Source organism: Atractosteus spatula, chromosome 11 (genome assembly GCF_055471065.1).
Source record: "Atractosteus spatula isolate fAtrSpa1 chromosome 11, fAtrSpa1.hap1, whole genome shotgun sequence".
NCBI lineage: Eukaryota > Metazoa > Chordata > Actinopteri > Semionotiformes > Lepisosteidae > Atractosteus > Atractosteus spatula.
Genome location: NC_142716.1, coordinates 22,076,241 through 22,089,811, shown reverse-complemented (window position 1 = coordinate 22,089,811; position 13,571 = coordinate 22,076,241). Strand labels below are relative to the sequence as shown.

At 40.2% G+C, this 13,571-nt stretch overlaps 1 protein-coding gene across 1 annotated transcript in view; it reads left to right on the top strand.

Moving 5' to 3' along the window:
* Window positions 1-12,736, top strand: part of slc30a7 (solute carrier family 30 member 7) — a 41,173-nt gene extending 28,437 nt beyond the window's left edge. The window contains exons 9-11 of the mRNA XM_088927671.1: window positions 7,606-7,696; window positions 8,065-8,214; window positions 9,173-12,736. Of these exons, the coding sequence (XP_088783797.1) occupies window positions 7,606-7,696; window positions 8,065-8,214; window positions 9,173-9,220 (289 nt within the window). The 3' untranslated portion in view covers window positions 9,221-12,736. The remainder of the gene's footprint in view (window positions 1-7,605; window positions 7,697-8,064; window positions 8,215-9,172) is intronic.
* The last annotated feature ends 835 nt before the right edge of the window (window positions 12,737-13,571 follow it).

Here is a 13,571-nt window from a genome sequence, read left to right as displayed (position 1 = left end):
TAACAGAATGCTTTTTCTGAATGTCTGAATCAGAACAGCGACAGGTGGGTCAGTTCCTAGAAACCAAATAATGGTGCACAAGGTTCGCGATGCCACATTACCCCATTGCTTAGGTAGATGCAATGGAACTTCTCAGACTTTTCTGCATGAGCATCTGCATGAAGCCCTACATTATGTTCAAAGCCAAACTATAAGATTGGCTAGTGATTGGATGTGGCTCTGGTCATAAAGAAGAGTGATTAGGAGATGCAGCAAGAGAGCCAATAAACGTGGTTCAGTGATGTGCAATTTTAAAATGTTTTTGTAAATTAATTATCTTTACATGTCTCTTTCTTCATGTTTGGGAATTGTAATATCTATTTGTAATGTATTTACTTTGGTCTTTTCACTGTGGTTAATGACCTTTTCCCCTCGTGAGGACTTTTAGCTAGTCTCTGAACCAAAGGCGCATGGCCTGTCTAACCACATAAGTTTCAACATATTCTTCTACACAAGACCGCGCACCTCCAGTAGTGCGTCTGGATTTCAGCCGCCCCCGCCCTCTTGACCACGCACAGAACAGCCCGCTGTGGAGTGAGTGTGAACACAGCATGGCTGAGGCATGAAGTTAACATCAAAAGATGTGGACAGAGATGTACGGATATGTTCCGAGTGTCAAAGGCAGTTCATCAACTTAGGCCTGTTTGTTTTTAGAAAAAATATGGATTTTGGATATTGATCTTTTGATATATGGCATCAGTTTGTTTAATTGGCCATTCATGATTGCTCATGAATGTTAGTCACATAAGTGATGTTTAACTGTTGAACGAGGCTGGAGAGAGAATTGATTGGATGCAGGTGATGAGGTGATTTAACCTATTGAAAATCAAGAAAGAAAAGCTCCGAAAGAGATTAATATGCCCTGCTAATCCCGAGAACCTTCGTGCCATTGTTTGGGGGTGGAATAAGTCAACCACACAGTGGTATTCCTCATTTTTGGTTGTACTGAACATTTACAGTAATTCTTTTGTTGATTAGAATGTATTCCATATGCTACATATTTGTGAGTTAGCTTTTGTTATTGAAGGTTATTAAATGGTGTTTCAGAAGTCTGTGGTTTAGGTAATATTTGGGCTGTGTCTTCTGTCGTTACAAAGCAGTGTTATTTATAGACAAGGGAAATGTGTGTGGTTTGAAGAGCCTGTCTTGCAAGACGATGCACAAGCTCTTTGTTTCCTATTTTTTTTAATTTGTGTTTTTTCTTGCGCAGTCACAATTTGCAGACCAAGCTCATCTGACTCGCCTGGGGGGGGGGCATTATTTGATTTTTATTATGATGTGATTTTATGTGATGATTCCTGAAAAAGCATTTGTGATTGTGAATTTTCATTATTGTACAGCATTGTTTGCTTACATGTGGAGTTCATTGGTGTTTGTAGTAAATGTGTAGTTGCAAATCTTCTGGAGCAGTTTGGATAAGATATGACCTAAGCCTCCTTCAGGTGGGTAAGGTTCAGGAAATATCAGTATTTCCAGGTTTCTAGATTTTAACAGCCCGTGTTGTGAAACATCTGGATCTTTGTTATATTCAGTGAAATTTAAGCTAAAGCTGTCTGCTAAAGATGCAAAGACTAAAATGAAAAATAGCTGTACTGCTGGCTGTGACTGCAGGTCATGCCCGTTGCCCCTAACTTCCTTCCACATGCTGAGCTGTGAAGACCACAGAGCTAGAAGGCTAGTGCATTTCTTTGGGAGATGGTGCTTAAAGGAGCTTCATTCTGGCCTCCTTCTGATGTGCATTTGCAGAATAACCAATAGCAGTTTACCTTTGAGATGGGGAAATCTTTAAGGTCACTCTTCAGATATTTTATCACTGGATTTTGAAGTATGTACCTTTATTCTAGATCTTTATTAGTATTACTGCTTCATAGTCATGTTAAAGAAAGATTACAAATGAGAGGAGGCCATTTTGGCCATCGATCTCATGTGATAGACTCTTTATGTCCAACAGTCAAATCCTAAATTTAACATTTTTGACTTTTGGGGGTGGGTAGTTACACATCAAAGGATAATAACAGAGGTAAACAATTAACTATTAAATATACCTGCACAGTTAAGACTGCCCAAACTGGGACGCCACACACATTAGGTGAGACTTTTTTCTTACCGTGTACTAAGGAAATGGTTTCATGTTTCGTGTGGGGAAAACTCTGCAGAGCAGCTAGCATTGATACCAGTGTCAAATGATACTGTGTCTAACTGCATTGGGCGTATGGCAAGAGACGTGGAAGAGCAGGTGATCGCGAAGATAAAATCTGTGTGCATTTTTCTTTACAACTTGATGAGACCACTGATGTCTCCAGAGACGCACCAATGCTCGTTTACACCTGATTTGTTGAAGAGGGAGAAATGAATGAGGATTTTTTGTTCAGTTGGCCTCTTCCCGAGCGTGCCACTGGCGATCAACTTTTCGTTTTGCTGGACACATATGTACGTAAGCATGAAATTGACTGGAACAAGTGTGTGGGGATCTGTTCAGACGGAGCAGAAGCTATGACTGGCAAACACAGTGGGCTAGTCACGAAAGTACAAGCCGTTGCTTCGTTCTTTGTGGACACATTGTATGATTCATAGACAAGCCCTCACGGCTAAGAAAATGCCCCCGAAATCAAACAAGTAATGGATGAAGCTGTTCGTACTGTAAATTCCATCAAGCCCTGTGCATATTCTGTGGTTCTGTGGATATTTTTAAATGGCAACTCAAAATTTTTTTTTAGTTTTGGTTTTACTTGATTTTTCTTATATAATTTCAGTGCTATTTGTTTTGTTTGTGCATGCTTCTTTTAATTTGTTATTGTTGCTTAAAGTTTTTTTTACACTTTTTTTGTAACAAGCACGTTGAGTTGCAAACAGTTGTATGAAAGGTGCCATATAGATCAATATTATTATTATTATTATTAAGTGGCAGGCTTACAATTAATACAACGTGATGATTTTTAAATCTGTATGTGTGTGGAAGTGCGGGGAGGGGTTGCAAAATATTTTTAACCCCAGAAAGGGTTGCACTCTCAAAAAGGTTATGAACCCCTGCTATAATCCATCTAAAAACAGTTGTTTTGTGTCTGCGGATTAAATGGAAAAAAAAGCTTACTGTTGTTTTTCTGTTTTGATACTTCCCTATTTAATTTTACTTACCCCAGGAACATAGGCTAGAACTCAGCAATATTCTCCATGACTCTGCATTTTTTTTTCAGTGGATGTTCTGCTGCAAGACTGAAGCAGTCTCGTCTGCTACAGGATCAAAAAGGAGACGTTTCAGAGAAGATAGCTGCTGAAATGGCCCTCTGAGGTTCAGCTAGTTTCGAAGGTTTTCTGTATAACCTACTGTATACAAAGGCATGGCTTACACAGAATTCGGTAGATGAGCCCCTGTGTCACTTGATTTATCTGATCTCACTTCCTGAGTGTCATGATGGTGTCCTCTGGCTAGCGGTTGCCCTGGGATATCGTCACATTCTCACGAGGGCTCATGATTTTCCAGGGTTCGCTGTTCTGACCGGATCACCTTTTCATGATCCGAGTTAAATAGCTTATTATTCAATCCCTGCTTTTCTGTATAAAGCCAAGGTGTCACTTTGACAAGACTGTCATTTTTTCAGGTCATCCCAATTTTCACTAGTACTTCTGTCTCACTCTCCTCTTTTTTTTCCTTTTCTTAGCTGCACAGTCTTACCTACGCTGACTTACCACAGTCAACGTAGTCTGCACCTACGTTGCAGCCTCAAAACTGCCTTGAAACCCAAATGGTGTTGGTTTATTTTTATTTTATTTTTTTTCAGGAGACTTACTATGTGGTTTCTCTGTACCCGAGCCTCCCTTTATTTTTTCTAAACCACGGGCTGTGCAGCCGTTTTTTCCTCAAGGCCGCACTTCACTCTGCACAGAAGTTTCAGCTTTCACCAAGCCAGCCCTTGCTCTGCACAGCAGTTTCTACAGCCTTACCAGCACTTCACTCTGCGCAGCAACTTTCAGCCAGCCTTCGTTCTGCACAGCAGTCTCAATGGCCTTAAATCTGCCCTTCTAAGCTGTCCGGCTCCTTTCCCAGGAGGCTTGCGACTTGGTTTCTCCCGTACACGAGACTCTCCGTTTCCAATTGGCGTATCGTGTTTAGCAGCAATCCCGACTTCCAGACTTTGCTGTGAGCAGCAGTCTCAGTTCTCGGCATCGCCCTGCACAACATCTTCAGCTCCAAGCATATGCCCCGTATCGACTGATGCAGCAGTATAAGCTTCTAGCTAACAGTTTATTTCACACTTTTCACTGGTCACCGCGTCGACCCTTGCGTTTCCCATTTGCACCCCTGGCAATCCTAGCTGCCCTTCTAAAGCCGTTTGGTTCCCTTTTCAGGATTCTCGATATTCGGGTTTTTCCGTACTTGAGACTCCCTTTCCCAACGTGCTGTGTGTAGCAGCCTTTTTTCACGAGGGATGCAGTTAACCCAGCTTTTCCTGGGATCGTTGTTCCTACCCATTATTGACTGGCCTGGGCTGATTAGCCCTGCTGGCCAGTAATCAATTATCACATTCTCACCTTCCACTTTTCACTGTCACTGTGCTTGAATTCTGACAAATCATCACCCACACAGTTGCGACATTACACTGAGAATGCAGAGTTTGGGATGTCCATGAGATCTATTTAGAAAAATCTTTAAGTTTCTATTGAAGTCTAAGTAAGCCACTGTTTTGTGCTGAGTAATGTTCTGTACATGTGACTGTGCTGAGCCACTCTAGTTCATAGACAGAATGCTGAAACACTGTCCTAATGACTGTCACATCTTTCTGCTATCACAGCTGTATGACAAACTATTAGTGGATTGTTTTATTTGAACATTTAAAAGCACTTTGCATAATTGGAAATGGTATATCTATATTTTATGGATTTCTTCTCCATACTAGGCCTGAGGCAAAGCATTGGTAGAAATATTTTTTGCAGCTCAGGTCTATGCTGTTTATGAGGATCCAGAACTTTGCAGTTAACTTTATTCTAACCCACAGTCATCTTATAATCATTGACAGGTAGAAGTTGGAATGTATCTACAGATAATGACTGACACACACAGGTGGGGCTGTGTGTCATTAGTGGGTAACAGGGTCCCCTGCTTTGTGTAAATATAATTGTAATACAAATTTTGATAGTTTGAGGTTAAAAGCACAATACATCTTGTTGTTGCTGTTATGCAATGATTTTAGGATAAAATAGTAGCCTCAATAAGGATTTGTTGCAAAATATAATACATAAAACTGAAAAACTTTCATTTTAAATTTAAAATCTGTTTTCTTTTCTGTCTTCTCAGCAAGACTTTCATTTTAGTTTTATTGTCAAATTATTAATGAGAATGTTCCTCCACTGCAATGATTAACATTCATTAAGACTGCACAAAGCATCTACTGTAAATGATAATACTGCCCTCATTGTAGTTGGGTGTAAGTGATTTAGGTAACAGTTTCAAAATGGCACTCATTGTCACTGCTATTTTGACCTAAGTTATTCAAAACCATTTAAGATATTATTTCAATTCATGAGTCTTCTCATGTTTCGGTTCGGTTTTATCTGAAGGTGCTGTAATGAGTGATGCCACCCACCCCCATTAGTAAAACCTCAGATTTTAATTATGTCTCACAGCACTGGGTACATGAGTTCAATGCCAAACCTAGGGTGCTGTCTGTGTGGAGTTTTATGTTCTGCCCATGTTTGCATGTATTTCCTCCTACAATCCAAATATATACTGGTAGGTTAGTTGCCTTCTGGGAAATTGGCCTTGATGTGCTTGTTTGTGTCTGCAAAGGACTAGCTTCTTGGGTTTGCTTGCTGGGATAGGCTCTGGCTCACCTATGACCCTATAATGGAAAAAGTGGGTAAGAAAGTAGATGGACAGATGGAACTAAATCTGTGTGTTCCTTAGGGGTTACGCTTAGCATGTTGGAGTCACTGTCCTTGTATTTTCAAAGCTGGTATGATTAAAATACAAAATTAAGGTTAGCCCACAAGCAGCAAGAGTAAGATTTTGAATAAATTACGGATATGAATATTAAATAGGTCTTTGTCCAATGACAGTATACAGAGGTAGGACATGAGCTATGGAGCTTTATATATTAAATGCTGAACTGCTGTTCATGGCTGCTAATTATGCACAAATAATGGAGTAAGGCATAATAGTTCTCTCTCCAAGAACTTTGTGATTGGATAAAGTTCCAATTAATTTTCTTGCCTATGGTTCTTATCTTAAATCCCACCCTTACCTGGAAGGATGTTCATTCTGAGAACTGCACCAGTTCGTATAGGTTCTCTTGATGGTTTCTCTCAAAGTAGAATGAGTTTTGAATTAACAAAATAGCAGTGGATGTCAGGGCTAGGTGCTTGTAAACATTCAATCAGGAAAACAGAAATTCCAAAGTTGGATGCCAGCACAGAACCCCTAATGGTTTCCAGATGGGTTGGTGGCCAGATCGCGGGTTTGGAGGATGACGCAGGACATCATTAGTGTCTCACAAAATAGCAGGGCTGCCTTTTCAAAAAACTGATTTCATTATGAGAAAGGGGGCTGAGCATGGCATGGCTCTGCAATGTGCAGCAAGGCCTGAGTTCATCTGTAAGGTATGTTCTGCGCCTCAAGGGGAAGGCTCTAACCCCAGCGCAGCTCAGCAGTGGTTGCTGGGCTGTTTGAAGCCCTCTCCCTGTGCTGTTTCCTTGAGCAGGGCAGACGCACAGGGTGGAGCCTTACTCACAGGGTCTTGCGCACTTGTGTCAGCAATATTGGTTTCTCTGAGCCTTGCTCTGAGAGTTTCCAGTTAGAAAAGTTAGCCATTTTTTAAAAGATGGAATGTGTTTCAAGGACGTCTTACTGGACTGTTAAGACTTGGAGATGATCCGTCCGTTTCCTCTGTTAGAACACACAACCTTTCCAAAACGGCTAGAAATGGAAATTAATATTTCACTTTCTGCTGTTTTAAGTGTTTTTTTTTTATATATGTGAGTACTTGCCTCATTCCATTAATATCCCATTTTGTTGAGTTCAAATGATTTATACACTTATTTTCAGTAGTCTGAACTAGTGAAATCATTAACGTGAATGTTTGTGATCAAAACATGGTCAGAGTGAACATTTTATGGGTCAAAGAAGGGTCAATACTTGCATCTTTGGCAGCGATTAATGCTGTAAGTCTTTTTTTTTTATAGGAGTACAAAATTTTCAGCCCAGAATGGTTCAATTTTCATTTATTCTTCTTCGCAATCTTGCTCAAACTCTGTCAGGCTGGCTGTGCATCGTTAATGGCTTCAACTTCCAGTTGTTGAGTATTCCGGTTGAATGTTTTCTTCTTGTTTAGCCACTGCAGTGTAACTCTGGCCTTGTGCTTTGGGTCAATGTCTTAATGAAAGGTGAATTTTCATCCCAAGTTTATCAGACTGAAGCAGGTTTTCCTTAAGGATTTGCTCCATCCCAGATACGTTGGCACTGAAAAGGATGACTCAGATGTGAATAGGGCTGGTGTCCCAGCAGAGGAGGAGTGTGTTGCTGTGCAGGACCATGTCTGACCTTTTCCCCTCTGCCTTCTCCTTTTGCTCCAGTGTGGTGCCACTGCTGAAGGAATCTATTGGCATACTGATGCAGCGCACTCCTCCATCTCTCGATCACACGCTCCCGGAGTGCTACCAACGGGTGAGTACCAAGAGGCAGGCCTCTTGAATAGGAGTACCAGTCGAGGGGAACAGTGGGATCAGAACAGGATCAGGGTTCATCTACTTCCAAATTTACCCTTCTCACCCCGTGAGATCTCAGTAAGGGTGATGCTGTGCCAGATTAACCTGATTGTGCTGCACTGATTACATATTCCTTTATTAATGTGAGTAACTGGAGTTGCTATAAGGCCAGTTTTCTTTTAATGTCTGTTAAGAATGCAGGAGTTCTATATTGCAAACGGTCTTTCAATAAAGGGGGTTCTTTTTTTCCCCTTACATGATCAATTTCAAGTTATCAGATCTGTATCATGTCTCTCCAATGACAGACATTGTAATTTTGGGCTGCAGGTTCAGCATCTCCAGGGGGTTTACAACTTACAGGAGCCCCATTTCTGGACACTCTGCACAGATGTTTACATTGGTACTTTGAAGCTGCTGGTAGCCCCTGATGCTGATGCCCGCTGGATTCTCAGCCAGACACATAACATCTTCACCCAGGTAGGTAGAATGCCTTCATTCCTGAAGAGTTTCCATCTGTGTAAATCTCCACTGTAGGAACCAGAATTGTCCTCTCCAAATTTCTTGCATACATTTAAAGTTTTCTGATATGGGCTGGATTGTAGTTTAAGGGTGATGTCCGTTTGTATGAGTGCCTCAGTTATGTTAGTGGAAAATAAAATAATGTCCTTTTCACACTAATAGTGCTCCACATAGACTTTGGCATTGGTCACCAACCTTGGACCTTCAGGTGTTACAGCCATATTCAGCCAGAGGTTAAAGATCACATGCATCCTGACTTTAATCAGTTCACCTGTGAGCTAGAAATAAAATTAGAAAACCCTGCAGCATTTCAGTTCATTTCATCTTCATGCCATGGAGCCCCATATATCTGCTTTTCTATTAAGTATTCAGATACATCTGGTCCATACAGCTGTCCCCATTTACTTTCTGTCTTCAGCATGACTTTCTTCCTACCTGGGCACATTCTGTCCTGATTGGACATGCTGCAGTACTGATCATCATGTACCATATCTTCAAATAAAAGGAAAATCAAAAGTAATATTACAGGTGTATTACTTACAGATTGTTCATTAGTGTAAAAATTTCAGTCATGTTAAAGAGACCACTGAGCAAGTGGAGCAAGAGACAGACTGATTCACATTCCCTAGCCTGAGCAATCCCCACATCTCAGAACCGCTGAGAAGGGGAGAACATGCCATTCAGCCCCACACACCATTTCCCCTCTGAAGGTGACCAGCTATAGGAATGACTTTGGGCTGTCGGTATTTCAGAACCTAGAGGAATATGGGTCACATACTGTTCTAACTGCTTGCAGAGGTCTGGTATTATTTGGTTGTAATATTCTGGGCATTGACTGTACCTTGACTCAACAACTTTCCATTGACTGGAAGGGACGCTCATTTGACTTCCTCATATGCCTATTTTGATTTTTCAGGCAGGTGTGAGGCAGCTTTATGTGCAGATCGACGTGGCCGCCATGTGACACCCCTGTGTGGGAGGGCCCTGGGACCAGAGGCTCCCTGGTACTGTAGGGATCTGTCGACTTGTCCTCATCTCTCTGGGTCAAGCTAAAGGGACCAAAACAGAGGCGGAACCACCAGGCTCTCGCCAGTCTTCATAAAAACTTGCCAGTGTGATTTCTTCAAGACAAGATGAACCTTGTAGTCTGTTCAGTCTCTGAACCCAGTATTTTTTTTATTTTTTAAGGAAGGATTTTTTAAGTAATGAAAACTTTCAAATCTTACTTTGTAAGCGTGCTTGCCATGGATTCTGTAAAATCCAGGGTAGTTCAAATACGCTAATGTCTCTTTTTTTTCTTTATGTAAATGTCATCTCAGCAGCTGATAACATCATGTAGAAGGAAAAGAATCGAATTGGCTGATTTGCACTTTGCAGACTTTGCAGAGCCAGACCATATTTTTGGTTTCCAAAGTGCCTTTTTTTAATCATCATGGATAATAAGGACAATCCAGGGCCTTGTGTGGAAAAACCATGTGGACATCTGGGATAAATGGAGCTCAGCACTGCCGCTGGTGCGGTGTGTGAACAGCCATTCTGATCTGAGTGCTGCCCACTCGCAGCTGTCTTGCAGTCTGAACACTTGTCCTCATCAGCAGCTTTCTAAGCAATCTGTTAGTTCAGGAGAATTCCACTTGATCATTGAAACACATATGTACCCCTGGACAGGCCAGCTTAGTTGAAATTTATTTCAACCCACTTAAAGGGTAAATGTGAAGAGAAGATGTACCACAAAAGAAGTGCTTACACGATTGTGGTCCTGCAGATTCTCCTCAGTTTTACTGTATCTGTTTGTTGCAGGTCAGGTATCTTTCTGCAATGTAACAAACAGTTTCCACAGCTGAGTACTGTGCTTTCTAATGAATTTGTTAATTTTATTATCTTTTGAAGAGATGTAATTGAAAGCAGGGGTTGGACATTAGGAAGCATACCCGTGTGTGAACCATTGCAGGTATAGTCATTAAATGAAATCAGTGGCCATTTTTGTAGATTGAAGGTCTTTAATTTCATTTCAGGCCTTTTAATTTTTCATACGTTTTTTCATACGTGTCAGGTTAATTCAATCTTGTTTATGTCCTCTGATCATTCAAAACAACCCATTTTGGTTTGTGTTGAAAGTGCCAGTAATAGTATTAAAAAACATTGAATATCTTCTGAATTTCACTGTCCATTCTGAAGGAGCAGACAAACCAAGATGCCCGTCCTTTAGAAAGTCAGACAGGATTAATCAGGACACTTAATAGTTCTCTATTTAGCAATCACTGATTGCAAGTTGAAAGTGTTAAAGTAGGCTATTATCTGCCCCTAAAGCTCATGAGAAATCTTACAGAAGGAATGAATAAACATCTTCTCCAGTATTAGTGTGCAATGACAAGTACCATAATTGAAGCACATTAAAGTGCAGTGAAATAAGTACAGAGATTTATAGACTTTCAAGTCAAATAGCATGGCTACTGTGTGAATGCCCTGTGCTGGACAATTTAGATACTCGCTGAAGAACACAGAACAGAATGAGGGCACCGTGTGTACATACTGTGTGGGGTAAAAAGTTCCCACTGACATCATAATTCCAGACCTTCACTGTTAGCCCACAACTTAAACAATGTTGATTATCCAGATAACATTTTTTAAATCCAAGTCTGTTTTAGGTCTGTTTTTTTCAATAGAATATACAGATAGGATATGCACTCAAAAGTACTGTAATAACAAGCATGTGTTTGTGATTGAGAAGAACACTGTTGAGAATCTTCAAACGATCCCAGCACACATCTTGTCAGGTGTTTTTTTGCACCAGGTCATTTTTGTTTTCTGTAGCACAGCCAGATAAACCTCAAGCATTGCTATTCTCATGTCTTCATGGACAGTGTCACATCTTTTATTTAGAGATTCATTTCTAAGGTGAGAGTCAGCGCCATATTACCCCATGATTTTTGAGTTAAGATCATATAAGGAGGTTATCTTCATCTGTAGATTGGATGGGCTCCTTCATAATGGACTAAACATTGCTTCTTTTTTCATTTTTAATGATTTTCTTCAAATTTTCCCTTCTCGAATGCTGTAGACTATTACTTGTAAGCTGCTGGTTATAATGGTCACAGTCCTGAGTAAGCAGTAAATATGGACTTTTTAATGACGTACCATCCCTGGAGGTGGAAGAAGTTCTTGACTGATTCTGATCTCAAGAAACAGTGGCGCTCACTTATTGGTCTGCATTTTGCACAGTATACTGAGCAGTGTCTATTCACAGACTTTTTGTGTGGATTAGCTTTGATCTGTACCTGTATTATTCTGCGTGTGTGAAATGTGACATCTGTGCACATTTCACCCAAGCACACATTCCGTGATTAACAGTAAGTGTACAGGTAAATCTGCTTGTCACCAGGCCAGCAGTGAACCTGAACATTTCACGGCTAGTCTGGCTCTTTGTGGAAACTCCATTATCGATCATACAAATAAAACCAATTCCAAATATACTCTGAATTTGTTTTAAACTCATTTCTTAATGTTTGCTGGGAAGTGTTAAGTAAAAATATGTATATGCTTGATTAACTTTAAAGAGAAATTCACACAGGGCAAAGTTATGTGTAATAGAAAAAGTCATGCTAGATTTCCTTTTTTCAGTCCAGCTGTTTGGTCCAATACCCTGCTTTAAATTCCACCCTCCCACACTTCAATTGCTTTTTGACAGGCTCACTCTCTGCCAAGTGTCTCATCCAGTTTTGTGTAGAAACATTACCTGACATCCGTTTCACAAATTGAAAATTAATCATATATGCAATCTTTTTATAAAAATGCTTGGGTTAAAGGCTTTTGTACATATACAGCCACCTATATGAAAGTGAAATGTTTATATTGTAAACAGATTAAGTGTTAGCCAATGTAGTAACTGGGAAGTTCATTTATCCTGAGGCCATGAGTATGCCTTCACATTTGCACGCTCCTTTATAAAAAAAAATAAAAAGGGGTTTTAAGTGTACTATTATGTTTACAGCAGATACAGAGCATCATGAGGGTTAGTGCAAAGGGGGTCTGTTTACATGCACATTGTTTCCAGGTGAAGCATCGTATAGAAGTGAGACTGGCACGGTTATACAACAGCTTTTTGGAAACAAGATGCAGCCATTAACACATTTGATAAGGTGGTAGGAAAGTACAGCAATAAAATTTCATGAATTATAAAGCATCTTCTGTGAAAATTTAGAAGATCTGTTTAATGAATATACTGTATGTATAAGTGTGAGAGAAAGCAGTACACTGTGTATATGTACATCTCACTTTTCAGAAAAGCAAACTCAATCCATATGCTCTGGGCTTTATTGTTCACTGAGCCTTTTAATTTTCTCTTATCCTGCTGTAATTATACAGCAGGGTAAGGTTTTGATATACAATATAAACTGTTGGTGTACATTCTTGTTGTGAAAATAAGAGCAGTGTGCCAGGAATTCTCTGTACATCTTACTCAGTAAAATCAACATTCCTCAAGTGCTGTATCAGCTTTTTTTAACTTATTTCTTATTCAGAGCAAGTTTGGGAACAGATATTTTGATACAGGGTATATCAACCACAGTATATTCTTATATCTCTTTTTTAAAGTCAACACTTTAAAGTTATTAATTATATTTTTAATTCTGAAATCCTGCTCCTTAGTTTATGCCCCAGTTTTGAATAATGCAATGGTGCTGAATAGCCTATGGCCAGATGCGTGCTCCTGACTTCTACATGACCTCATTAAATTAATAACTGGCTGATGCGAGCTAATTGCATTTTTGTGACAAAATATTGAAACTTCCTGTGGGTACTATGCTGCTCCATGCCACTGCTGGACTGAAAATACTATGTCATGGGCAAGGAGTCCAGTCTTGATCTGTTGGAGCATCTCTTAGTACTGGACCAAGTGAAATCACAATTACACCACCTCACTAGCAGGCTGACTGAAACTCACTGTTGCTGCAGTTGTTACACACCAAACATAGGGGCCACATGGAAAACTGATAGGAGGATTACTCAAAAAAACAAGAGGTGATATTTGTGTTGGTGAGAATCCAAGAAACATGATTAAAAATTCCTTGCATTTATATGCCATTTAATCCTAAAAGGATTCCAAAGTGTAAGGAATACAGGTAGGAGTGCAGTAGTCTTTCTACACCAGCAGCCCCACTACACAGCAGTTCAGGTTGAAAAATGCTAAATGGCTTCACTCTGCAATTTCACTTGCAGAACAGCATTCAACACCTATGCAGTAGTAGGGAGGCATATCCCACAGCAGGCTCATCAGGACTGTAAGTGCCGCTAGGACTAACGTGTTCAGAGAAGTT